Raw genomic sequence first — 27,181 nt, 5'->3', positions numbered from 1 at the left:
TCGAGAATGGGACATCGAACACAACGTGGTTTATAAGAAAACCCAAGACGTTGGGCGTGTTTGGCGGGTGGGCGTGTGGGTTTTGTACGCGTAGTGGTGAGCGGCGCTGTGTGAGTGTATCTGTGCAGGCATGTGGTTGTATTACCGCCGTTGTGTGCGTGCCCGTACCGAAAGGTTGTTCTGGAAGCACGCTCATCCTTTTGTCAACGATACGGCGCTATATCGGCTTCGTGCTTTAGTTATTAAAGTGTGCAGTTTAATTTTACGATGATATAAAATTTCCGTTGTCGGCTGACTCGAGGGCACTGAGGTCCTTTATGCGGCGATGTCTAACACTATATGAACTTACGAGCTTCTACTATGATTAATTAGACCCTACATGAATAATACATTAACCTTCCAGCTACTATCTTCGCCGCTGTTGACTCAAAAGACTCTTAATTCGTTAGATTTTATCTTATTTATTTTTTATATTATAAATATATAAATTTCATAAAGTAAGATCCAGTAAATCCAGTTCCATCAAATATATGGTACTTACGAGTGCTTTATATTTCTCCGCACGAATGAAAACTTGTTTGCTCAAGGCTGCCAAATTAGTATGTGGTTTCATCAGAGGCAGATCTACTGTTTCTTGTCTTGAGAAAGTTTAATTACATTTATATAAATGTGAACTAAATATTGTATCTATTTGATGTACGAAATAGAATGTACGAATATTATCTATTTGATTACATTTTCTAAAAATGATAAAATGTTTGTTGCGAATAAAAAATAGGGTTTTAAATATAGGCAATGAAACTTTAAATGGCTTGTTTTGGAAGCCGAAAGACAAAACACCAGAAGGAAATTGAAAGAAAAATGTTTGTATTGTGTTACAAAAAGAAACAATAGACTGTTTGATGTCTAGTTGAAGAAATCCTTTGAGCATAGAGTTGGGCCAGGAGGTGTGTGGCAACATATGGCTCACGTGTCGCGCTTGTCTCTCACCTAACTATCTCTTTTAATACTTATTTGTGCCGCACCCCCACAGACGCACGCCCCCCGTGCCGTTGCAGCGCGCGCCTGTGTGAGTGGACTTCTTTCGGCGTGCCCCTGTGTGCGGGCGAATTTCTTTCGAGACGTAATAAGGGGACCGTTTCTTTCCCGCTAAGGTTTTAATGTCGACCACGTTTCGGTGGCGGACGCCCGCGCCTTTCCGCGGTTACCGGTCGAAACTTTTTTTAATTTTGTGCGGACATTGTGCTTTGTGTTTACTGTTTGTGGATTTATCTGAGAAGTTCTTTTTTTTGTTTGAGGTACGACAACTTTCCTTGAATTTTGCTAAGATTAGTTTTCATTAAATTTTCTCGTAACTATAATGATGAGAGTAAAATTAATTAGTAGAAAGTTTGTTTAAGTCGGTAAACTTAAGTTTGTCGGAGCGTGGAGAGGGCGGGCGCGGCGCTCACTTGCGTGTTGTTTTCCCAAAAACCGCAGGCTCATTAGCCCCGGCGGCGCACACTACGCCGCGACGATTAAACTCCCGAGATAACGGCACATATTGTGATAACGCTGGGTAAACGCTTTGTTATATACAGCCTATGACTTTGATTAGATTAGTTCTAGTTTTGTTTATGTTACGTTGTGGGATGATGAGCTCTTTTGTGTGAGGAAATACATTTGAAACAAGAGAATTAAATACTGTACTTTATATACCTAAGCAATAAATTTGAAATAGGTAGGGCTTTTTTCAATAACTCTCAATGTTTTCAACTTTTAATATCCGTATTTCCTAAAATGATCATAAGCTGGACTAATATTTCTTTTGTTCCTAAAAAAAATTTAACCAGTAAACATACAGGGTCAATGTCAAATTCATCAGTCACAGCATCTGTTTAGTAATAAAATCTCTCAGTAAAAATAGAAATAAAAATGAACGTAACAAAAAATTCGACATTCTTCTTAAATTGTTTCACATTGTAATACAATTAAGGTCCTATTTAACCAGCCTTGGTTGCGGAAACTTGTTAAAAAGTAAGCGTGAACTCCCATTAGAGTGGATGTAGCGATCCCTAAACTTTTACCTGTAATTGTCGCGGGCGAGGCGCGGCCGACGCGCGGAGCCCAGCGCTACACGCTCGTTAACTCTTACCAAATTGTTCCCATGTACACGCGTAAAAATCATATATAAAGGGAAAGTTATGGAATTCTCAGATAAACTGCTATTAGCAAAAAATGTGGCTCCTCATAAAATAAACACATTCGAAATAAATACCGAACAATTTTTTAATATTAACTAGAGTAGCTTATTATTACACCATTTATTTAAGTTTGCTTTGTTATATATTTCAGAAAAAAAACTTATAATCTGTTCTGCGTTTTGATGCTCTATACTGTTAATTTCAAAGTTCTATTAAAACCTTATTCAATAAAACTCAAAATACCGTCATAAATCAGGATTTTCAATAATTTAAACATGATAATCGAACGTCAATAACGAAGGAGGCTGTATAAGATAATTCCTCAGTACATTCGTCGGGTGGGGTTGGCGGCATTGTTCGCGGGATCCGACTTGTTGTTTGCGCGACCTTTGAATTTCGAACATGGAACGTTTTGAATTTTGCACGATCTTACCACCCTCCCGTGTAGTGACACGAAGGGAGGAACGTGTCAATAACGAAAATTGTTGAAGTGATAAATAAATATTTGTAACTTTCGGTAATGCGTGGAGTTGTGTGAGAGACGGGAGCCTATGAAATATTCAGCAGTCGCTTAGGGCATTCAGAGTATTTTAATTACTTGTAGAGTAAGGAGAAGAGACGTAATAATTGTTTCTTATAGTTTAAATTTCTTATTAAGCAATGCAGTGTTTCTCAGTAAGATGGCAGACAGATAGACTAAAATAGGAAATTAAATAGGAATTTGGAAAAACCAAAGAAAATGGTATTTCAATGATGTAATAAACATAATAGCTTCATATTATCTATTCTAGAAATTTTGTAACGGTAAAGAAAATATTGTACGAAAAAACGAAGGATAAAGGATCTAAGATTTTTTTAAATTGAAAAGTGAATTTTTTGCCATTGTCAGTAAAAACCAAAGGCTTATAATAATACTAAACGAATTAATTACTTATATTAAGTTAATGTTCATATAAACTCCCAGATCATAATTTCATTTTAATTTTATAACATACACCGATGCTTAAAAAATGGTTATAAGTGAAAAGAGCCTTGTTTTCAATGAGACTTGTTAATATAAATGTACAACTAATAATAAAAGAAATAATTTCATTGTTGGGTTCTTTGAGTAACACTAAATTATCAGTAAACTTCTTGGCTATATAAATACTTTTAAATGATTCTGGCAGATGTAACTGACAGAATACTCCGAATATGAAAGGGAATTTATCATTGGCTATAGCCGTACAATCATTGTCATCATGTCTATAGACAGGCGATATACCCCAACCCAAAACGTAAACGACAGATTCAGACTTCAATTAAACATCTAAGTGTTGTGAATCTCTAAAAAGTCACATTGTTACCCTCCGATGCCGGCGGGATTTTAATAAATGACGTCACAAGCCCCGTCGCATTCCGCGCGATTCTTATTTAACTGCTTGATTGTGCTCCGTTGTTTATTGTCACCAATATTGGAGCGAAAAGGGTCCGATGTTGTTTTATTTTTAAGTTTCAAATTCAGAATCAGAATTTTAGAATTAAGAGTGATATTTGAAAATAGAAAGTGGTCTTTTATTATTTTTTTGTTGTTGATCAAAGAGGTTTGATTCTTTTCAAAATAGGTTCAAATCTTTTTAACAACACCAGTCTGGTAGTCATGTTTAGATTTGGTTTTATAATTTTTTAAGAATATTTAGTCATTTTAGGTCTTTTAAAGAACCCTTTAATTGAATTTCCATTCACAAATCAGCTTCAAATAAATTCAGAACACGTCACAAACGCGTACCGGCTTTAAAATCAGGAAGTCCGTCACCGTCTTACTTGGTTCCTATTTGAATATCTGGGCCTTGAGGGTTCGGACACCGTCGGATATTACATTTGCTAACCCATTTGTACCCGTCGCTGGTAGGACGATCATTATCCATGTCCGACCGTCCTCCAGGGACACCCTCAGGAATTCGAGTCCCCCGCTGTCCTATTGATTCCCTTCACATTCGCTCCTCTTTAAAATTGGGCCGATAATAGATGTTATTGGAACTCGGGGCTTGACGCGTTTTATTATACGCACAGATGCTACACCATTATTGAGATTACTGAAAATAACGGTTGAATTTCAGCACACTGTCGTGTTGAAGTCGAAAAACCAAGCATTATATGCAAGAGGTGTTACAACTATCAACTCATATTGAACGATCCATTTCTATACTTATACCAAGAGAATTTGTTTAAAGCCCGATTAAAAAATATATTATTTTGAAAAACTGTCTAAATGGTGTCTTTGTGTATATTTAGATTTGTAAAATACAACTGCACATAAAGTTATAAACACACACATGTAACACGAACCAAAGAAAAATTCAAAAATGGAATTAAAGCGAACCAACTTAATCATACGTCCTGAAGCATCGAGTCCATCGGCGCGTGAGGTTTTTATTAAAAATATTGCCTAAAAGCTAACGAGAGCAGTGAAATAGAAACGGTTGGTGTAATGTATCTTTGCCCCATTCGGGTTCCTTTGTGGAAGGGCTCGGGTAACGAGCATTATCCACTTGTAGGGCACCCCTACACGATCCTACATGCTTTATTATTTACGACTTTTACCCTTTATGTATGTTTTTATGCTAAGATTTTATTGCCGACCTATTCATGAGCTAAACCCGTACGGAAATCAGAACTGCGAGGGAACTTTGATTGTTTATCTTCTTTATGGTTCGATTAAGTGATTGCTTATGGATTTGGGTTTGATGTAATTTTAATGAATTAATACAAATAGTTTTAAAATTGAACTTTTTACCCGTTCGAAACGGGTCATGTCAATTCAGGAAACAAAAGATCAGTGAGACAACCTTCATTCAGAATTGTTTCACCTTTCAGCGTGATTAAGAGACAAATATATCATAGAAGGTTAAATTAAAATTGACATTCAATAACCTAAAAACAAAATGACATCTAAATACAAAAAAAAACAATCATTCTAATTTCAAATGACTTTGTTTTCTTTTCACCCAATTAGATAATGGCCGCGGAAGGTTAAGTTACAGCCATAAAAAGATCACAACAACTATTTGTCAGAAGCATTCAGTATTTATGAGTTTGAATCAATGCGTATTGCGTTACAGGGTTAAAGACAGTAAAAGGCGTGTTGTCGGCTCACCCCTTACCGAAAGTCCCGAATGTCCCGAATTAAGTTTAACATCCCAATCGACATATCGTGTTTCGCGAACGTATAACAGCCTATTTGTTCGCCTAGGGATGTGGGGAGCCGCCGGTCTAAGTATTATTGTCAATGTGTTATCAGACGGAACAAGGAATGGGACAGGATCGGTATTCTGTAATTACTTTTTTGGTATGCACAAGCTTAAAGGTTAACGTAGACGGAGTTTGAGAGTATCTTTTGATGGTACAAAGAAGATGATTGTTTTTATGAATGACCGACACTTTTGTTTTGGGAAACTATTGCTCTTATATGCCTTTTTATGAATTGATTACCAACAAGGCAGACACCGAACAAACAGATCACAATATTAATAAACTGCATGCAGTAAGCTCTTTGATCTAGTCATATTCAAAGCCACTGAACAGATTCCCCTAATATCAAAAACGCTGCAAGCAAACAGACATGCAAACAACTTCGCAATAAAACGCAACCCATTTTAAATATCTGTAATATGATATCGGCGAGTCAATATTAGCCGGCGAAGTCGTATGTTACAAAAATACTAATATTTTATTCGATGCGCTTCATTTGTCACCCTTCTCCCCAGATCTGATTGTGCGTGCCTTCGCCACGCGGAAGTCACTTTGATGCTCACACACCATTGTCAATAAGTAACCTGAACGACCGAACAAACGAACGAACGAAAGTTCAAACATGTTCAAAGGTCTCCACACAAAGTCAGTCGCGCTCGTGATTTTATGTCACTTTGAGTGTATTACATTATGTCTGTATCTAGGCTTTTGAAGAATTCGGAAGCTTTGAAGATTAGGTTTTTTGTGCTCAACTATTCCAATTTCTTTTTTGTAACTTTTATAAAACTATTGTTGTGTATTGATATGGGATTTTTGAATATGACTATGAATATGAATATACTGTTTTAGTATAGCTTATTATATTAATTTTCAAGAGTCGGATTCATAATTTGTCGACGCACGTATTTTTCGTGCTCTCCTATTTAATATGACACCTTATTAATAATAGTTCGCAAATAACAAAGATTCTGTGGCAATATTGACCACTCTGTATTGTCCCCTAACTATTATCAAGCCTACTTAATCATTGGCAAATAAGATTAGGGTAGGAATTGATGACGGTCATTGCAAATCGATAATTTAGGAACAATTGCTTTAATATGCGGATAATATAATGTTTCGAAAGCACTGGAATATGTTTCGGAACTCCAATTTCGTAAATAATTTCGATGCATCCTTTGTCATGAGTATTTAAAGAGCGATAATTGTAAAAATGAGTAACAAAACAAATTGCAGTGTTCTCTCAAAGCACAATATAATAAAAAAAAATTCGTTTTGCAGATACCATCAGAAAACATGCCACCATCATTTTGCTCAAGAAGTTTCTCCCAAAAGTTGTTCGAAAATGTAAGAAGCAGTCATCCCACTGCTGAAGTTATGTGACGGTTGTGAACTCTACAAGACTTAGACTCTATGTTAGTGTAAGTGGACGAGGACTAAAAGACTAATGTTAGTGTAACAAGTAGTGTATGTGGAGTAAGGGACAATGCATTTATCAAGTGAAGTGAGTTCTACTACGAATGGACTGGGCCATGAGGCGCCATCTTCGAGTTACGGGAACAATTTGCCGAGTCAGCCTTTGACGGCGGAGTTGTTGGCTGAGAGGACCCTGGAAGGTCTTTTGGCTGATCATCCTGGAGAGCTCGTGAAGACCGGCAGTCCTCATGTGGTGAGTGAATAAAATTTTAGAACTTGTCGTTAGATTACTAATTAAGATGAATACTCTTCTGCTTTAGTATGTCATCGCTCAATGTGAGGTATTGGCTACTTCATCCTTTTAACTTCTTTAGTTTACTGGTAATTAGCAATCTGATTAATAATTTTGATTCAATAATTAAAAAAAAATGTGGTGATCAAAATAGGGACTACACAGTCAGTGAGGACCTTAGAGTCTCTAAAGCTGTCAGATTTTACAGATGTGATATGATATAAAGGTATAAATTGCAGGGCTAGTAAGAAAAGATTAAGTTGCTTCCTTTCCGTGCAATACTCAAAAAACTCCATTTCATATTTGTCCTAGGTGTGTACAGTACTACCACCTCACTGGAGATCGAACAAGACGTTACCAGTGGCTTTCAAAGTGGTGGCTCTAGGAGAGGTCGGGGACGGCACGCTGGTCACCGTGAGGGCTGGCAACGATGAGAACTGCTCCGCGGAGCTCCGGAACTGCACCGCGGTGATGAAGAACCAGGTCGCCAAGTTCAATGACTTGAGATTTGTTGGGAGAAGTGGGAGAGGTAAGATTTTGTATTTATTATCTTATGTAATAATTGCCGTTTGTTTTGAGCTTGCTTGTTTAGATTACTTATGAGTTCTTTTTTTGTTGAATTCTCGTGAATGTAGTTCCGTATTTTAAATACATAGTAGGTAAGTGAATTTAAGGTTTTTATTTTAATTTACATAATTAAATCCGCATTACTGATAAAAGATAACTCATAAGAATACGGTACGTGTACGGTAAAATGCTAAACCATTAACACCTGTCATAAAGAACATGCTCATCTTATCAAAGAAAAAAATAAAGCTCAAGAACATATTTTAATTGTTTCTTTAGTCAGCGTACTGCAATCAAGTTACATAATGTTGGGGTTCAGTACTGTAAAGTGATAAACAGAACAGTTAGTTAAAGAGTCAGAGTATCAAGATTGTAAGTCCCACACAATGGTCTCCGCAAGAGAGACCGCTAACACCGCGCGTAGACACACGCCGCCGCCGCTTCGGGAACTCGCGGTGACTCGGCTTACAAATAGCGAAAAGTGAAATAAGACTAGACTAAGATAATTTATAATTATTTTTTCGTATGCTTTATGTAATTTTGGTAAGGCGGGGGATCCTCATGGACACCCGCTCTCTCGGAAAAGAGAACGGTTAGTGCCAGACTCTTACTGACTAAACCTGAACCGCCGCGGCGCCGTGCTACGTCATCCACGCTTTTATGTCAGTGTATGGCAATGCGTTGCAATCCTTCATATGCAATGCTTTATGTACTGTACCTGGTGTCAGAGTTTTCAAACACCTGCTAGGCCCCCGACACGCCCTGGATAAAATCTCAGAGTTACCTCACCGGTTTTAGCAAGTGATAATTATAATTGTTGCTTAGTAATAAGCAAATTAATTCGAATACTCATTGGTGTGTGCTTAGACCTCGACCGAAGATTTTTGACAGTCCATACCGCTATAGTCTAGTGGTATGGCCGTTGGGCTATCGAAAACAAATGAAAATATTATATAAATAAAGAAGACATAGGCTTAAGAAATTAAAACTCGGTTTTTAGACTATGTATAAATACATAGTTGCCATCGTCGTACAGTGTAGTATAATGTTTTGATACATTCGAGATCAATTGATTTATGTGTACGATGTCTTTACTTTGAACTTAAACTATAACTTAAAGATCTGAAAACAAGACTATAGATTGTGCTTGATGGTCTCAACCTTTCCGATGGACCTGGTCTCAACGGTGCATCACAAGTTACAAGAGGCCGAACAACTTCAGAGCATGCGTTATTAATTTAAGAGGTTACCTTTACTGATACATCTACCTCACCTATTTAAAGATTTATGGCATAGATTTTCGCAGCAGGGCCTTACCAGATCAATTACCCCCATTGACTTAATATTCCAACAAAGAGAAGACCTGTTGAAATATTCAGAAGGCAAGGCGCCCGGGGCTTTGTTTTTGAGTGCTCACTCAGGGGAGAGGGGGATTTTTTATGAGTAGATGTCTGCATTATCGTAAACATTCATATATGCTCGTTTATATTTTAAACATGTTGTACAGAAATATTTTTTTCTTGCTTGTTTTTTTTTGGGTTTGTTGACCTCGGTCGAGATCTTAACGCTACTGATACTTGGACAGTTTTTAATGCAACCTCCTTAAATTGGCAGCAAATAAATAATAGTTTTTAAAGTAGGTTATTTTCTAATAACTGACGCAGTTAACTTGCGTATATATAACAATAAATATGACTTCGCCTAAACAGAACTGTTTTACCCGCGATACAAGCTAAGGTTACTGTAAAATTGCATGTAAGTTGATCTTGAAATACTTTTAGCAAAATTTATATTTTCAACCTTTGAAATCAATTCTTTTTTTTACTTCAGAACTTTGTAGCTTTGCGACAGCACCGTTCTATAAATTACATAGAGTTTTAAACTACAACACAAAAATAAAAATAAAAACAATAAGTACGACCTAACGCTCTGTCTGATACCTTATAAAGAGTTTTTTCCTCTTCGGAGAACGGAAAAGCCATCATAAAATTAATTCTTAGATTTCAACAACGAATTTACGACAACGCGTAGTTAGGCAATGTTTCCAAAGCATCACTTCTAACTTTACTACCGACTATCAGCAAAAGTAAAGAATACAATAACTGTTTGCAGTCTACGTCATAATATTTTATAGTTTATAGTTCAATAGCTGTATAAATGGCAGGCAAGTAATAGCGCGGTCAACCGCCTCGAGTCGCGACGCCGACGTCTACACTTGTGGTGATTCAGAAGCGATCGGTGGCCGATTACACTTGAGTCTTAGGTACTAAACCGTTTTGGATATTATCTTTAGGTCACATAGTACTAAGTTTTATAAGTGAACTGTATTGACAATTTTGGTAGAGGTTATATACCTATCTACATATTTTCACTTGACTTTGGGATTAACTGAAGTAAAAATGACTAGACGTTTTGAGAATAGAAGGATTGAACACTAATCGCTTGCTTACTTAAATATGTAGTTTTTAATGACTCGACTCAAATTTTTCAGAGTCCTATTCTCATAATGTTAAAACAGAACCCCTTAATGTGTCACCGCGGATTGCCCATTTTCCCGACTGTCCGTATGTCTGTCACCAGGCAATATCTATTGCCTGGTAACGTTAGTGACAGTCATAAATGAAATGGGCGAAAAATGTTGTTTGCAAATTCTTTATTATTTTTATTAACCTTTAGTTTCGTGAATCGGACTCGCACTTTAAAGATTTGTTAATTAGTAGTTAGTGTGAGCAATTAAAGTTGTTACAAAAATAATGATCTTATCATTTTTTTTCTTTCTTAGTAATTCATGGCAAGCATCAGAGCATAAAAATTAAATCCATTTTAATAAATTCATAGTACATAATAGTAGTAAAGGATGCCTATCTGTAAACACTATTGACTGTCTCTTTTTTATACTGAAAGTTCAAAAGGTTAAATTGTGGATCAGGATTAGCCAGCATTAAGTTTTGCGGAATAATTGTAATCGTGTCTGCACTTATAGCTCTTCCCGTTCGCGGATATCTTTACAGCTTAAACTGATACTTTGTTTCACCCTCATTGGTCGTACACGCAATGCTATTGGACCTCATTAAATGAACATAGGATCTGTGAAGTATTAGGTATAGTTTTAAAATATATCCTTTAAAAAATTGTTACGCTTTGAGCTCCTATAATTTTACTATTTTCGCTTAACAAAATTGAATTCAATAAATTGATTATTAGTTTTTAAAACAGGTTGTGGAGATCTATTGGTTTTGCCATAGTACGTTACACAGTTTAAAACTAGAATGATTAAGTTCATGTTCAGAAAAAGTCACATTCTAAAAAGACTGACTTTAGAAAATATTTCGCCAAAAAATATTACTATTAGCAAACCAGCTAAAACTACCAAAATTTCTAAAGCTACTTCTATTAAGAAAATACACTAAACTAGTTAACGTAAACAGTTCGGATCGATGTAAATGAACAACGAAGCGAGAACAAACTTTAAGTTAGGGTCGCAAACATCAGAAACATTGGCGAACTGTAAACTTGCCTCGTCTCATATTCAAATAGTGCTGGGCCCTAACGAAGGGGGGTGCCTTCGACATGTAAGAAAATATCAACGACGAATACGGGAAAATGGAGATACGGGGTACGAGAATACGTCATGTATGTATGTCAGCCGACAACAGCGGCTAAACAAGTGACGTCTGATCATGTTTTTGTTTATAAATGACGGTGTTGCTTTACGTTACTGTAATAGAAGGTGCGTTTTTTTTAAGTAAGCAAGCAATTTTGTTTTAATTTTTGGCGTATCACGTAGTTTTTGTCGTTAATCATGAAGAATTTTCTTTTTATTATAAATTTGCAATAAGCCGTGAGGAGCCGAGGTTCGAGTTTGTAAGCATATTTCCTCACCCTAAAAGATTTGACACATGACTTCAAAAAACAGGTTGAACACTATTAATTTTAATTGAAATTGGTTCTTAGTAGAATTATATAATTAAATTGCATAAGAGAGTTAATTTCCTGGATGAAGTTGATGGACGCGTGGCAAATTTAAAGTGGATTTCAGCTCCGAAGTACAAATATAACCCTCATTAAAAATTCCTTAAACAAACAAAAGCTTTCGGCTAGCGTGTACACGAAAAAAACCAATATAGCCCTGAGCGGCGGGAAAGTGGAAAAGAAGTTAAGAGGTGTCTATTTGTCACGTTCCTTCCTGAATAACGCTCTGCTTTCCAATTAAGGGTAAGCGCTCTCTTTGTTTATCTTAAATTGCGAGAAAATCTCACTCAAATTATCGGGTAAAAAAGACAAAGGGGGATCTGTGGAACATAACTTTTGCTTCGTTCCGGGATAAAAAGTTGCGTATCTAACATGAAGGGACGGGGCGCGGGGAATTTTTAATAAGCGAAAAATTTAATGAGGGCCCCCCAACCACTTTTTTGCCACGGTTTACCGTGTCAGCGAGTACGGTCCGACTTGCGCTCCTCGTATTGGACGGGAATTATTAATTACTTCTAAGATCTTTTTCTTTGTTTCCAAATTACATTTGAGCTTAGGTCATATCCAATTACAGAGAGCAGAGAAATGTGTATTGTTACAAATTTCTTTGTGAAACGTTCTCATCTTCTTTACTGACATCCAAAAACCTACTATCAAATTAATGATTATAACACAATATAATGCAGGATTTCCATTCATGACTAATCTAAATTCAACCTTACCTTATTATACCCTCGAGTGGTGTAGTAAGAGGCCAATTTACCGCACCAGTAGTCAAGGGCGACATCTGCTAATCGATTGATTGACCCCCACCTTACAGCTAGACACCGATAAAAAATACACCCCTAGTCTCATTTGTCCCCGATCCTCACGCAGTCTCTTTAATTGGCGTTTTATATTGTGCGTTAGGCTCTAAGATAAAAAAAGTGGAAAAAGGTAATAACTAGAAGTATGGGCAGAATATTATAGAGCACAAATTTTTGTAACATCTCAATTACCATATTCTTACGAATAAATATATCTCATCTTATTTTAAAATCTCGAATCTTGATTAGAGCAAATCAGATGCGTTAAAAATAGACTCTTAATAAATAATGAAGTAATAACAACGGTTTGGAAATTAGAAGGAAAAGTTGAGAGCGATGTTGATTGGCTACATTTTTATTCCGGTGACAATTGGCACAAAACAAACCAACGTGTTCTTATAATCTTTGAGGAGTAACAATGGTCCACACTTCCCCAGCTTACCAAACAGTGTCGGTGGGACACAATAGGCTCTCACGGCTTTCACCCCATCTGCACCTTGTGTTTCAACCCCCGGAGGAAAATTATTTTTGTATGAAGCCGCGGCGAAAAAGATCTCGGCCTCACCTTTCCTTATTAACTCGAGAACCCCCTTTGATGCACTGCCCCTTTACAAACTAATGATTTCAATTTCACCCTGTTATTTTGAAAACCTCTCGCTGTATGTTATGGGATGATTGAGGATGTAAATTAGAGTTTCAAGGGTATGTTATTTAAATAGAATAGGGAGCATCCGTATTGTGAATGAGGTATTTATGATGTTAGAACTGAATTAGATTGAGATGTTAAATTAGCTTAAGTAATGAGGTGCAACTTCTGTTTACGACAACAAGCATTTATCAATAATTTAACATTGATGAGTAAGTAACTCAACTCATAGTTCATTCAATCTATGTTTCTTTGATTACTGTTCTTCAGGACGGTACTTACGAAAACTCTTCAAGGATGTTCAAAATAAAACACAATTGTTAAGAGCATCGCTAACTATCGCCACAGTTTAAGATGAGCACCCATTTGAATTCTTATTAATTTAAAAGAGAACCTTTGGCTATGCAAAAATTATAAGTGAAATTGAGATGGGCGAGCGACAGGGACGCACATATACTTTTCTTCACGATAAACTGAGACAGAGGAAGTTTCTTTTCATTTCGGTCCGTCTTTTTGGAGTTGTTCTCTTTCCGTTTTTAATTATTGAACCACTCATTCCTAATTATTGTTATTAGCGTTGGGGAGAGTGGTGAAAATTGAGGGTGTTGTCGAGCAATATTGACCGCTCGGCTCATTCGTGAGGTGCTTCCTAGGGGACCGGTTTTAATTGTGCACGCTTTTGACTTTTCCTCTTGTTCTTTTGAGACGCCTCAATAAACTCGGATTTTACGGTGTCTCGCTTGTATTAGTTATTTTTATTGGGTAGGGAAGAAGTTTTATATTGCCTTGGAGATATAACTCATGTACGAATATTCTTGTAGTCAGCAATATCGTAATCAATCAATATCTAACTATACATGTCATGTACATGTGTTTGAGTGGGATAACGAGTAAGTATTCCACGTTTATACAGGGGGTAGTCAATTCGCTAATGTCCCTAATGCGTATCGGTCGGTATTAGGTATTTTATATCCAAATTGCCGTTCTCTGAGCCGAAAATCCCCAGTAAGCCGTGAAACCGAGATCAAAGGAGCTGGCATCCATTACCATTGTGGCTCATTTTTTATTTAGCTCGCGAGCGGAGAACTCTTATCTTAACGTACCTCTCGCCTACTTTATGACGTTATAAAGCTGATTTTTAATCCGACGTGAACAGGAAATTGCCGAATTTGAATTTCGTTTTGGATTTTGCAAATATTTCAACTGTTATCAATTTGGTAAGCGTAAATTGTTCTTGAAACTTATTTATGCTGATTGGAAAGTTTTTGAAATGTAAAAGTTGAGATCTTGGAGCTATTTTATTTTATTCACACAGTACTTACGTGTTGTGTTTTTACATTTACCTTTAAAATGTTTATGAACTTTACTTTTGAACATGTATAATAAGTATAGTTTTTATTAGTCTCTGTGATCAAATTAAATACGAAAAAAAATAGAAAACACGATTGCTACATCCACAAATACAATTGCATCAAACCTAAAGCAAAGCCCTTCAATCGCGACAAAGCAAAACAGATTAAAATTGATCTATCATTCGTCCCCTAATTCCGTCTGTTTCACTATATAAGTATACACAATATTTTTATGAACAATCAGTGGGTCCCCCAGCGCGGGATCAATATGAACAGTTTATGAAGTGTGTCGCACGTGCAACTGCAATATGTTAGCGCCGCGGCGTCGCGAGGGTGGCCAGAAAGCCTTTTTATGAATAACTAAATGATTTATGAAGTGCGCACCGAATGCCTTTATTTTGCCGCTTGAAAATTGTTTTATACCTGTTTGTGTATTGATCAAATCTTACAGAAGAAACTGCAAGGAAATATCTATCTATATTAAAATCGTTTATTTATTCCTTACTTAAAAACAGTACAATATCACTTGCAATTGTTTTCTTCAAGCACTAAATATAGTACAAAATTACCAGTGAGAGATATTTACATAGAATATAAACATAACATATTGGTTAGCTATGTAGGCCTTATTCATGACTTGGAAGGCATAAAAGTAATAGAAACAATAAAACCAAGGCTCAATTACACCGACTGGTGATTATTCACTCTTTGACAAACATTTGCCAATATGCCTAATATTCTATGAATAGCAAGCAGTATCGTGTAACATTCCTCAGTACAGTCGCGTGCGGATTCCTTTCTTCGTTCCATCCATATTACATAAGTACTCGGAATGGGTAATTCGTATCTCCGTCCCGGAGACAATAAAACTTTTTTGCGTATATTTGCGCAGAAAAACAATTTCTTGGTCTCTCTCTTAAGTTCTCGCCGAGTTTATGCGGGTTTTATGAAAATAAGCGGGTGGCCGCTCATTTCGGGTCGAGGGGGGGTGCCGGAGCGGGGTGGTCGGAGGGGGGGTGTTTATGTCGTTTTCATGGCTCGGAGGACCACCGCCGCGGCTTTTGGCTTCAAGCCAGACGTTCGAAATACTAGTCTCTCTTTTGTTTTGCCCGGAATGTTATCTCGGTACGTTTTCTTTTATTCAGAATATAATTTGGTTAGAAATATGAAATCTTGCGTTCTTCGGGATATGTTCTTGGTTTGTGTTATGTTTAGATTGCTTGTTCGGCTCACCTACGGTTATGTAAAGAGATATGGAAGACATACATAATATATTGCGTTTTGTTTCATGTCCGTGGATTGTTATACTCCTAGTATAATTACTGTTAGGTTTTATGTATATTATATACTTTATAAACCCATCTATTATCAATTTCATTATCAAAGATGAAGTATATAAATCACACAAAATTAGAGCATTTAGTTCATTGAATATTATTCACGATCATAGATTACCGCGCGGGTATAGAATGTCAACCGATGAACTTTACCAGAATTACCATTCGGTATGTGTGTCGATACGCCAGTGATTGTTCAAACGCTTGGTGCCGTGTTTGTGGTCGCTCTGCGGTCGATGTGTTACGATGGCATTTCGACTACACCACTCCTATTCTCGATATTCATCGCTTATACAGCACGCGAATTGTCGATTGTTAGGCGTCCATTGACTCCGCTGTTAGTGACACGTTTGCCCCTAAATGAACAATTACGGCAATGGACAGTTGGGTGGTATAGTGGGTCGTTTTGTGACGTCATTTTCGCGAGTTTCCAACTCTTATTAAGTGATAGGCTGGACCACGATCGCGTTTACACTGCTTGTCATTTTGTGGAATAAGCGCTTGGTTAAACGTTAAGTCGTTTTAGTAAAACATGGGTTCTTTCTTGTTTCCACATAAATACCACAAACTAGATCAGTTAGTCTGTACTTTCCTGAATACATAAGCTAGCTAACAGCAGCATCACAAACAATAGGAACTTCATAGAACTATTTAACAGCTATTCTTTTTTTTACCCTACCATCCTTTCCGAAAAAAGTGCATTTTGAAGTCGTTCAACGTCTTAGTAAATCTTGTGCTAGCAATCTGTGTGTTCGTGCAGGCACGCGGTAGGGTAGCGGGGCCGGCGGTGTTCCACAAATCAACCGCCGCCGTCGGCCGCCAACAGCCGAATGGGTTGAACCGTTCGAAGTGTTCTAACCAAATTCTTATGCATACCAAACTTGAAACTTGCTAGATGGATTTCGAACGTGACTTGGTGACAGTTTTTAAATAGACTTTGAAATGCATTGAGGTGTTGAAATGCTTTGGTTAGGGTTACAAGACATTTGTATAGGTTTAGGGTTATAGCTGGGATTTCAAAAAGAGGACGGGTTATGATAGAACATTTTTTAAGTTCATTCGGATTTTAATAAAGTTAAAACTATTCTTTCTGAAAAATAAATATTGCCTATTTTTTTTAAATTCCTCATAAGACAGAAGATAATTAATGATCTGACATCAATTATGTCTTACCGAACTAGATTACAAATAGGACTGCAAATTATTTATAATATTTTAGCTAAAACAACTTTTTCCATCCTCACCCACCTGAAATACAAAGACTTGTGTATTTCTACAACTTTTCAGCTACAGCAGACTGCTCCTACTAATCCACATTTTCAAAATCTTTGTCCAGGTAAATCCTTCACATTAACGATCATGCTGGCCACCTCCCCCCCTCAAGTGGCGACATACCAGAAGGCTATAAAGGTGACTGTGGACGGGCCCCGGGAGCCGCGCTCCAAGACCCGGCATCACGGCTTCCATCCCTTCCACTTCGGACCAAGGTTTCCGCCAGACCCGCTCATGGGGTCTTTACCTTTTAAGTTATCAGGTAAGTGTTTTTGAATATCTTCTCTCTTATATATAAAAACTAGCTGTCCCGACGAACTACGTACCGCCTAACAGTCGATGATAGTAGCCGATTCTCAGACCTACTGAATAAGCATATAAAATTTGGTAAAAATCGGTAAAGCCGTTTCGGAGGAGTACGGTTACTAACATCGTGACAATTTTATATCTTAGAAGATGTATTGCTGTTCGTAGGTTCGCTAAAACTCGAGAACGGTTGAACCGATTTGGCTTATTTTTGTCTTTAAATATTCGTGAAAGTCCAGCGAAGGTTTAAACGGTAATTAAATATCGATAAGTTGCGTAGTTCGCCAGGGCAGCTAGTTATGATATATTTTTTGACACTGGGACTATAACGATTTCTTCCGTTATTGATCAAATAGCATGTTGTAAGTAAATACTAAATAGGTCTATGTGCGACCTACCGCTTTTAGGATTTGGCTGCCAACATTTGGGTATTAGTTGCCGGCAATAAGAATAGTAATTATTAATTAAACTGTATGAAGTTTATGCTTCCATTTAGACATCACACTTAGAGTACGAAGTTCCTACGTCTTCCACTAAGACATCACACAAAATATAGAAAGGTTTTCCCGATTCTTAACAGTAGGAAACTTTCCGTCACCTTTAAACAAGAACGAGAGAAGGATATATAACACGTCCAAAATATCACGTCTTAACTTGTTATCTAGTAGACGTACAAACTTGAGTTCTGAGTTCTGACCTCCCTGCCCCTTTTGAGTCGGTGCGATGTTTCTATCCAAAAGATATTAAATTGTCAGCCGGGACCGTTGTCACTCCTTGTCTGCGCCTCAAAAGGGGATTTAATTTGGTCGAGAACTTTTGCGTGACAATTAATTATCAATTTAGGGGCCTCAGTTTGACACCTGCGAGGTACTGTTACTGTATTTTAATATTCAAGATACATTAACTGTTTTGAAGTTTCGTAATTCCTGGTGATGCTTTAAATAGATTATCACGTGTTTATCATTGAATTGGTACGTGTCTTCTTAGAGTTTTCATCGGAAAAGTACATTGATTCTTCATAAGCAATCCAGATTCTTACCTAAACGTACCTACTACCCAAAGTTTTGATGTTTAAAAACGATCTAAAACCCCACAAAGACATAATATTCACAACACTATCCAACTCGCGGCCTTGTCGAAGGCAATTTAAAATTGCAAGATATTTATTTCGAACACGTGGATAGGTGAAATTTCCCGCGAAATAGGAAATATGGCAGGTGAATGCGATTTCCGGGATATTGAAGAAGGCGCGGCGCGGCGCGACGACGCGCGGCAGGGTGCCACCGTCGCTAGGCACCCGCTCCCTTCAATGGCACCCAATAAACACCGCTGTAATTGTATGCCAAATTATTACATCGAAAATATTCTGTCATACTCTTTAAACTATAATTATACGTTTGTTCCGAGTAAAAGGCAAACTCTTTCGTTCCATCTTGATTTTAAGCTGTCTTATTAATCGTAGCGCTTGATGTTATGCAATTTTCATAATCATCATCCTATCCTTTCCCCAATTATGTTAGTATTGGCTTCCAGTCTAACCGACTGCAGCTAAGTTTCAGTGTTCTACAAGGAGCGACTGAATATCTTGCCTACTCAACCCAAATAGGTACCTGGGCAACAATATACTCACTAGAAGACTACATTTTTTAGCTTCTAACTACCCGTAACGTCCGTCAAAGTCGTCTATGTGTTCATAGCCGCCGGGACACGGAGGATCTCGTAATGACATAGATGGTTACCCATCCACAGACTGACCTGATCCCTCTTAACCTAACCTATTACCTTGTACAGTCCTAGCTTATTCACGAGCTCCTTCCACACAAAATAATCCTCCTTTACTTTTTCACCTACCTGACATCTCCTGAAGTCGCACGTTGTCGCCTTTGTGCCGTCCGTACGCAAGTGGCGCGATGGCGTCGCAAACCTCGTTACGTCGCGTCGCCGTCGGGTGTCAAAGGGATGTAACTCAATTACACAGTACAGACACCCACACGTGCCTTGTAAAGGTTATGATTGTTAAAGGTCGTTTATTTTATGCAAAGGTAATTTTTTAAGAAAATAAAAGAAAGTTTGGCAAATTTATGCCATATAAGTGTTTGGTAAAATGAGTTATTTGAGATTGTAATTGATTTTAATAAGTATTTTAGAAGACATCACTAGATTTCTTTAGTTTCATGATAGTTACTAAGGCATCCAACACATAAGTTTACCTCCCCTTTTTAAACCAAAGACTATTCTAATAAAACACTACTTCACAATTAACCTACTAAAACCAGCCAGTGCCGTAGGAGTTAACTAAATACGAGTAACTGACTCTAATTTGGTAGAGACTCAACTTGCCGGGTATTCTCATTAAGCTGAATGTACGCACATTACAAGATTACTTCTTTCTCGGGGGAGGCGGCTCGCTTTGTTTCCTCTTTAGAAACAATTTAGTGAGCACTTCAATATGTAAATTCCAAGCTTCGCGGCTGTTCTGACGAGCTAAGGCAAGTCTACTGCCCTCTTCCACCAATAACCCTTGTGAAATCATGATAAATTATCCACACTCACGTTCACGCGCCTCTCTTACAGACGCCACTTTTGTTAGAGATGTACAAAATTATGGATATGATATTTTGGACTAGCGACCTCATAGATGTCATTCTTTGAACAAAGTTATCTACGGATGGAGCTTGATTTAGCTAGCCAGATCTTGGAGGATGTGGAAAAAATGTAAAAAGGCCATTAGCAAATACAAGTATTAAACCACAGCAGAAAAGACAAAATGTTCTAATTTTATCTTCTAGACATTGTTAATAGATTCAGACATCCATTCACAATCCAATTTCGTACATCTGTGTATCTCACGTCGCCGTGTGAGCGCCACTTAAAGTCGCAGCCTTCGCATTATTAATGAGGGAGTCTTAGAGAAAATTAAATATAGCATTAGGCCCGGAAGCCCCGGGATTGTGGGGGTGAGGGTGGAAGAAAGGGGGCCACATAACCCTTCCAGTGCCGCGCGACAATGCGGGTGCATAATTACGCATTTGTAAATTTTAAATGTTCCACCCACCTCATATAGCCTTTTGTATGATGTGATTCGCGCTCTCATCGTACCTTTTAAACGGTTTCAAATGGAATCGTATGATGACTGCGCGCTATTAACTCTAAATGCGATGTAATTTTTATTGACGTTACGAGGTACTCGACATTTATGGCTCAAAGGAGGAAATAATTAAGTAAACCGCTTTTCACAAATAAATAGCAATTGATGTGTGCATAATGATGCCTAGGATATTAAGTCCATAATTAAGACAGTTTTACGATGGCAGATATACGGTGTAAAACGTAACAAGGGTCAGAATAAGTTGTTAAGAAACTTAATTAATCGTATCTATAAAATAGATAACCCAAATAACCTTTACCGTTAACTCCCTTGTCACAGCTACTTTTCTACACCGAAAGGTTAATTAAGCAAAACAAAAAGGGGTTAAACAAAATCAATAGAAGCAAATTCATTAAGCGCTAAGCAGATTGAAATCCAAAATGGCAGCCAAGATGGCGCCGGGCTGAGGCGCGTTGACAAAGCGGCGTCGTTAGTTCGCGAGCCCTCTTATTAACCTTATGATGTACGGAGGGCATCCGTCTTGCTAACGTCGGCCTGTGACGCCAGCCCTTAACACTAACTAGAGGCTTATGGTATCATAAGTTACGGTATACAACTAACTACCTGCCTTAGGCAGGGTTAAACCGCTACGAACTACGTTTTGCCGCGAGGCAGCCCTGGAACTGGTTTTACTAATCTTAACTTATTGCGTCATTATCGAGCTCGCTAGATTAACAGTAATGCTACATACAAAGGTCAAATAGATTGACAGTTTCTTATGTTCTTTAGCGTCAACCCTAATCCTTCCTCGAATTGGGAACTTCTTAGAGAATTTACGTCTTGTTTCATTTGTCTATTCACATTTGTGCATACCACTAGTATGACCAATATGAGCTGTTAAATTTGATGTAGCGTTGAAGAGATAAATTTTTGGTCTTACTTGTACCTCAAAACCTGGGAAATAGAAAAGGACGCCAATAAAGGATAGAGGTAATTAATGCTTCTAATTACCTACTTAATTTCAAAACTGCAAGCGGTCAAATGTTTTGTAAGCTGTACAGATTTTTTGAATGTGAGTACGCCAAAGAACGTTCTAAAAGAATAATTTCCCAAGTTAGCCAAGCACACATCCTCAAATTAGTGAAACATAGCAAAATGGAGTTGAAGACAGCACGTGTCTTTTCACTGTCAAAACAGCAAAGTGGCAGACATGCAAAACCGCAAATGTCTGAGAAAATTAATTTAAGTTACTAGTTTTGAAGAGTAGGTTATTGTTAAATACGGAAGTAATCTGTGGAACTCATTAATATGTAGATATGTAAATACAAAGCTTATACGTTAGTATGGATACTATCTATACTAACACGCTTAGCTATACGCCATGAGCTTACAAAGGCAATATTGTTCTCCATGAAAAAGTCATTTGAATAGCAATTGTTAACAAAAGGAAGGGAACTCACTCAACTAAGTGTTCTATAAATGATGTTCGAAGAAATGTAAAATAATTACTGGAAAGTGCTTCCAACCCTTTATCTAATCACCGAGGGACTCAAGTCGTTAAAAAATCCCGCCCTAATCCTGGCACATCGGAATCACACTAAAAACGTAAATACTTTTTATCCGTGTAATCCCGGTCGTCTTCGCGGATTAGCGCTGTAGTATCGAAGCTCGGAGGCAGGAAAAATGCAAGACGCAATCTAGCAAATGGCATTAAAATGTTTGGGTTCAACCCTCTCGCGGCGCGGCGCGATTTTTCAAAGTCGAAGAAAAAACCCCTTCGTCCGGAGCAATGTAGCGGACTGGCACGTCTTCGGATGCGGCCAATCCGCTTGTACTGCGCTCGCACGGTCTTGATACTTTAGCTGCACTTAATGTTCAGGCATTTTCTGTATAGGTTTTTATCAGTATCGGTTGCCAGAAGTTGCATAGACTTTTATATGCTATGGCTTTTTGTTTACGTTTTGCTTCAATGGTCAATTATTCAAATAACTTTTCTTTAAAGAGCAACTCCAGTGTGATTATATGAACCCTTACACACTTTTACAGTAGAAAATTCCCAATATAAAAAAAATTAAAGTTCTAACTTAATCATTTTCTAATATAGCACCACGTCATCACACTCAAGTATCAACGCTGGTCAATCGTGGTACACAGCGATTACGCATCGTGCACACAACAAAGAATTCCAACATTTTTTAACGAATGCAAATCGTCTGGTGCTGCCCTTCTTTTGAATCTTTCAACAGCGAATACATAATGAAACAAAGCCTTGGTTTGTTTTATGTGGACGAGTCTTAAGCTTCAATACGTTATTTCTAGTGCAGTTTTGAATGCTGGTAGGTCATGCGTAATTTGTCGTTGAAAATGGTTAAGAATTTCTTGTATAATTCAGGTGATTACGCTGCGGTCGAGGTTTGTGTGTGTGTTTTTGTTGTGCCTTTATACGCAAATGACAGGACCAATTTTGATAAAGTTAGGTACACCGGTAGCTGAGACTGAGATTTATCTGCCGCCGGTCAGGTAGTTGATAATACAACTAAAGTAATGTTTTCCCGTGTAAATAAAAACATAGCCTTACGTCAACGTATAACTTTTTAAATTAGGAAATCTAGTTAATTAATTCATTAATACTTATTCCATATTTATCATCTATATTTTTTATTTTAACGAGTCTCCATTTTAAATTTACATTTGTTGCTTTTTCATCGCGGAAATCCTTAATACTAACGACAATGCAAATACTAGTCAACATAAATTTATGAGAATAAAACTAAAATCAATATTAACATTTTAAATAAGCGACAGTCTACATGCTTTCTTTTCCACGAAGAATAATGCGAGCGTTCCAGTCAGCGAATCTTAAGCTACTTTATATTTTTTTGTCCTATACTTGTATTACGAAAGCTTCATGGAAGACAGTAGCCGTTGTGTGAGCGAGAGAGAGCAATACAATGTATAGCGGTGTCTCGCTTCCACAACAGGATTAGTGCTAATGTTAGAGTTCGTGGTGAGAGCATTGAATGCGGATATTGTTGGAACGGATGCTCTTAGCTGGAAGAAAGCTTTGAATGCCGTTGTTGGCTCGCCTTCACTTCACTTACTGCACTTATTAAATAGTCTTTATGTTGTTCACTGGTGCAAAGAGGTTATATTCCAGGTGATTAGGAGTAGTTGTAATTAGTGTGTGGTTTTCTTCTAATTTTTAGGATTCCTGGAATGTGTCGAATGTTTGTATGGTAACGGTAAATAAACGTACCTACAGATAAATTTGTTTCAATATGGATAATTCTGTAACTTTCTAGTATACGTAGCTTGTACCCATTCATTTAAAATGGTGACGTCATTAATAGTGGCAATGGATAAATTTAAAATCATCTAATTAAAGCAAGTTCCAAAACACATATTAACGAATTTATTCAGTAATTACCAGCTTAACTAAGATTATCTTAATGAGAGATCCTGATTACTTAATAATAACATTTCAATCAGTTTTAACGATACAATGAGACCGTCGGGCAGATAACGTCTGCTAAACCCGTTGGACGGCGATTCGATATCTCAAATCATTATCGTAAAAGCCGTGAGTCGCTCGGAGGCAAGATTAAGCACAGCTTAATCCTAAAAAGCAGCTCTTGTCTAATTGCAACGAACTCATAAAGCACTACACCTATAAAGGCTAAGCGGTCGGATTCAAAATAATGTGTTTTACATTTTCGTACCGTCGGTATCTGCGACATAAAACGGCCTGTAATTTATTCTATTGCTGAAAGGGTTGGGTAGCTCGGGGTGGGAATTACCCAAGGTGGGTGCTAAAGGGTTAAGCCGAATATACGGGGTCGCGGCGCCGGCAAACTTTGTTAATTTATGCGCTTAAAAATGTCAACTGAAAATTATGACGCCAAAACACATTTCCTATTTGTATGAGTATGGTGTTGCGATATTGTTTATAAGTATTTTATTTTAACGAAGAGGACTGAGTGCACTGACCATTATTTATTGCAAACCTTTTTCGGGTGCAGACAGAATTATAATTCTTTTTTATTACGGTATTATGTAACTTATTAGATGATACATATGGCTAATGGCTACATACGGCTATATGGCTACATATTATTAAAATTCGTAAGTAAGGTTTGGTCATTTCTTTTCACACTTTTTTTTGAGGAAATTAAAAAATACTCACCTACATTACCTAACTAGATCAACTGTCGCAATTGTATCCTAGAATCGTACATGTGAACAGTAACAAATTATCAAACTCCGGCAAGAGTGACGAGTGTCGGCGGCGATAAGACGCGAGGACGAGGTGCAACAAGCCGCGATGAGGGGCTCTTATTATTTAAATATTCTGATGGCTGCGTTAATAGCGAGTTAGCGTTAGTGGAGCGTCTCACGCGATAACTCTTAGCGCTATTGTTTTGTTGATTGAATTTTGAGCAGTGCGCAGTGGGGTGACGGGTTGCGTTTGTGTGTATTCTGGTTATCGGATTTCTAATTCGTTTGTGTGTAGATTTGAGTGGTGTAGGAATACCTGTGTTCTTTTTCGTGTCATCTATAATTCAAGTCAAATGTTGTTGCGAAATGTATAGGACGTTATAAAAAGTGAATTTTAATGAATATTATTCAAAATCTCTATTAATGTTTTTATTAATATGATATGACTGTGACATTGAATCAATTGAATGGTAAATGACGGATTGAAAGTTTTACACATATATTACACTAAAGCACACTTTAGCAGTAGCAATGTACGACGGACGCGTTTTTTAATAATGTATTTTTGCCCTCCAGGCATAGCTCACCAACTAGCCGGTTTGCCTGGTGGCGAGTGGGGCGCGCTTGCGCGGCACTACCCCCCGCCGCTGCTGCCCACTCCTGCGCACTTCACGCCACACGTACTACCACCGGCGCACACGCAACACCACATACCTCCAGCACCGCATGAAACTGGTAATTATGCCTGTGGTGTGTTTTTTTTCATCAATTAGAAAATATCCAGATTTCAAGAACAAAAGTCCTAGATTAACTATTGACCAGATAGAAAAAATAAGATAAAAAAACAGACAGAAACCTTTGGGCCGAACCAATACTTTATTTATTTATCCGATTTCATCAGATTAATTGTAGAAAACGAGCAACAAAGTGTGGGACTGAATATCTTGCAATATGTTAATGATACCATTTTCCACAGATGTGACGTCAGATAACCCTATCACAATGCACGCGCACAGCACGACGAGTCCAGCAAACTCACGTCCGAGCTCACCACAAGACGATGACATCTCTGTCACAGCATCCAGTAGCCCGCCACCGGACGACCGCCCCGGAGCTTTCACGTCCGTCACCAGGACAAGAAAACCCCTCCAGCCGCTACCAGCACCTTCATCCCTCTTCCACAGCGCGCTAGCAGCTCAACTATTCCTCAATTCCCCTTTACTACCAACGCCTCCAGCTTGGTTGTACTCGCAACTGTACGGTGGCTACGATTGGTGGTTAAGACCGCCTCCTCCTCAAGAGGATTCGAACCATTCGAGTCCAGAGAGGGAGGAGGAAAGCTCAATTGCTTCAGGAACAGTAAAGAAACGTCCAGCGTCTCCGGAATGGGCGGAGCAAGGGATGCGGACCCGGAGTAAATCGCTCATCACGTCAGAAAGACGGCCGGTTGACGTGTGGCGCCCCTACTAGTGTACGTGATTTTTAAACTGTCCAATAACGCGATTATGTAGAACATTATTTTTTACATTCAGTGTAAAATTGTCGAGTTTCTGTGTTAGCGCAGAATGTGTAAATAATAGAATTTTTAATGCAAGAGTTCAAGAGGGGCTTACCTTCCGACTTTATATTGCTGTTTGGGATAATTGAAATGAGACATCCGAAATTACGAATAAGGGATACTACGATATCGTGTGATCTGCAGAAAGTTATCCGTTGTACATAAGGTGTGTGTATTGTGGTATAAATGTGCCGTGATCATGAAGATATTTTTAACAAAATTAATGAACAATCGTTCTCCGTTCGTCCCGTTTCAAGTGATGGACAAACAGACATTTGGAAAACAACTTGTCATATTGGTTGCGGTAAAATAGTGGTTATTGTCGAATGATAGGTGTTTTTACGTTAGATAATTGAATATGAATTTCAAATCGTAACGTTTAATGAATTGTTGACTGTATTATAAGATAATGCAAATGTGTAAATAAAGTTATCGAAATTTTTTAGCTCCGTGTTTTATTTTTGTCATTTCTTGTTTAATTGTTAAAAAAAGAATTTTAGAGCAGGATTTAATAAGCTGATCCAAGCCGACAAAGTTGATTTGTAAATTTAAACCATTCCGAATGCCACTAAGGCCCGATTTTTCAATCGTCTAACTTTTATTTGAGGAATAAATATGGCCGTTTGAAATATTTTCTATACAAAAGATGTCAAAAGGTTAAACATATTCGTCGAATAAAAGTTATCTGGTGATTGAAAAATCGGCCCCTTAATCGGATACAATAAACACTTAAATCGGTTCAGCCGTAAGGTCGATCGTTAGTGTGAATTGTGTGAATCAAGAAAAAATAAAGACACCTGTTCATACTTCTGCTTATGTCATCCATTACATATATCAAATTAGTTGCTTTTTGTGTACCTTTAGGATTATGATAATTAGATCAACTACTTACTTAAGTGAACTAATCCGCGTTTGATAAGTTTGATAAATCGACATCATA

The 27,181-nt window shown here is 37.7% G+C and overlaps 1 protein-coding gene across 1 annotated transcript; it reads left to right on the top strand.

Annotated features, from left to right (window-relative positions):
• Nucleotides 1-482: 482 nt before the first annotated feature.
• Nucleotides 483-26,683, top strand: LOC113505623 (runt-related transcription factor 3). Its single transcript, XM_026888415.1, has 6 exons — nucleotides 483-1,298; nucleotides 6,696-7,083; nucleotides 7,435-7,651; nucleotides 17,139-17,336; nucleotides 25,260-25,418; nucleotides 25,660-26,683. Exons 2-6 carry the CDS (start codon nucleotides 6,901-6,903, stop codon nucleotides 26,151-26,153), a joined length of 1,251 nt encoding a protein of 416 aa, XP_026744216.1. The 5' UTR covers nucleotides 483-1,298; nucleotides 6,696-6,900; the 3' UTR covers nucleotides 26,154-26,683.
• Nucleotides 26,684-27,181: the final 498 nt, after the last annotated feature.

Source organism: Trichoplusia ni, chromosome 26 (assembly GCF_003590095.1).
Source record: "Trichoplusia ni isolate ovarian cell line Hi5 chromosome 26, tn1, whole genome shotgun sequence".
Classification (NCBI taxonomy): domain Eukaryota; kingdom Metazoa; phylum Arthropoda; class Insecta; order Lepidoptera; family Noctuidae; genus Trichoplusia; species Trichoplusia ni.
This window is presented reverse-complemented; position numbering and strand designations above follow the sequence as displayed.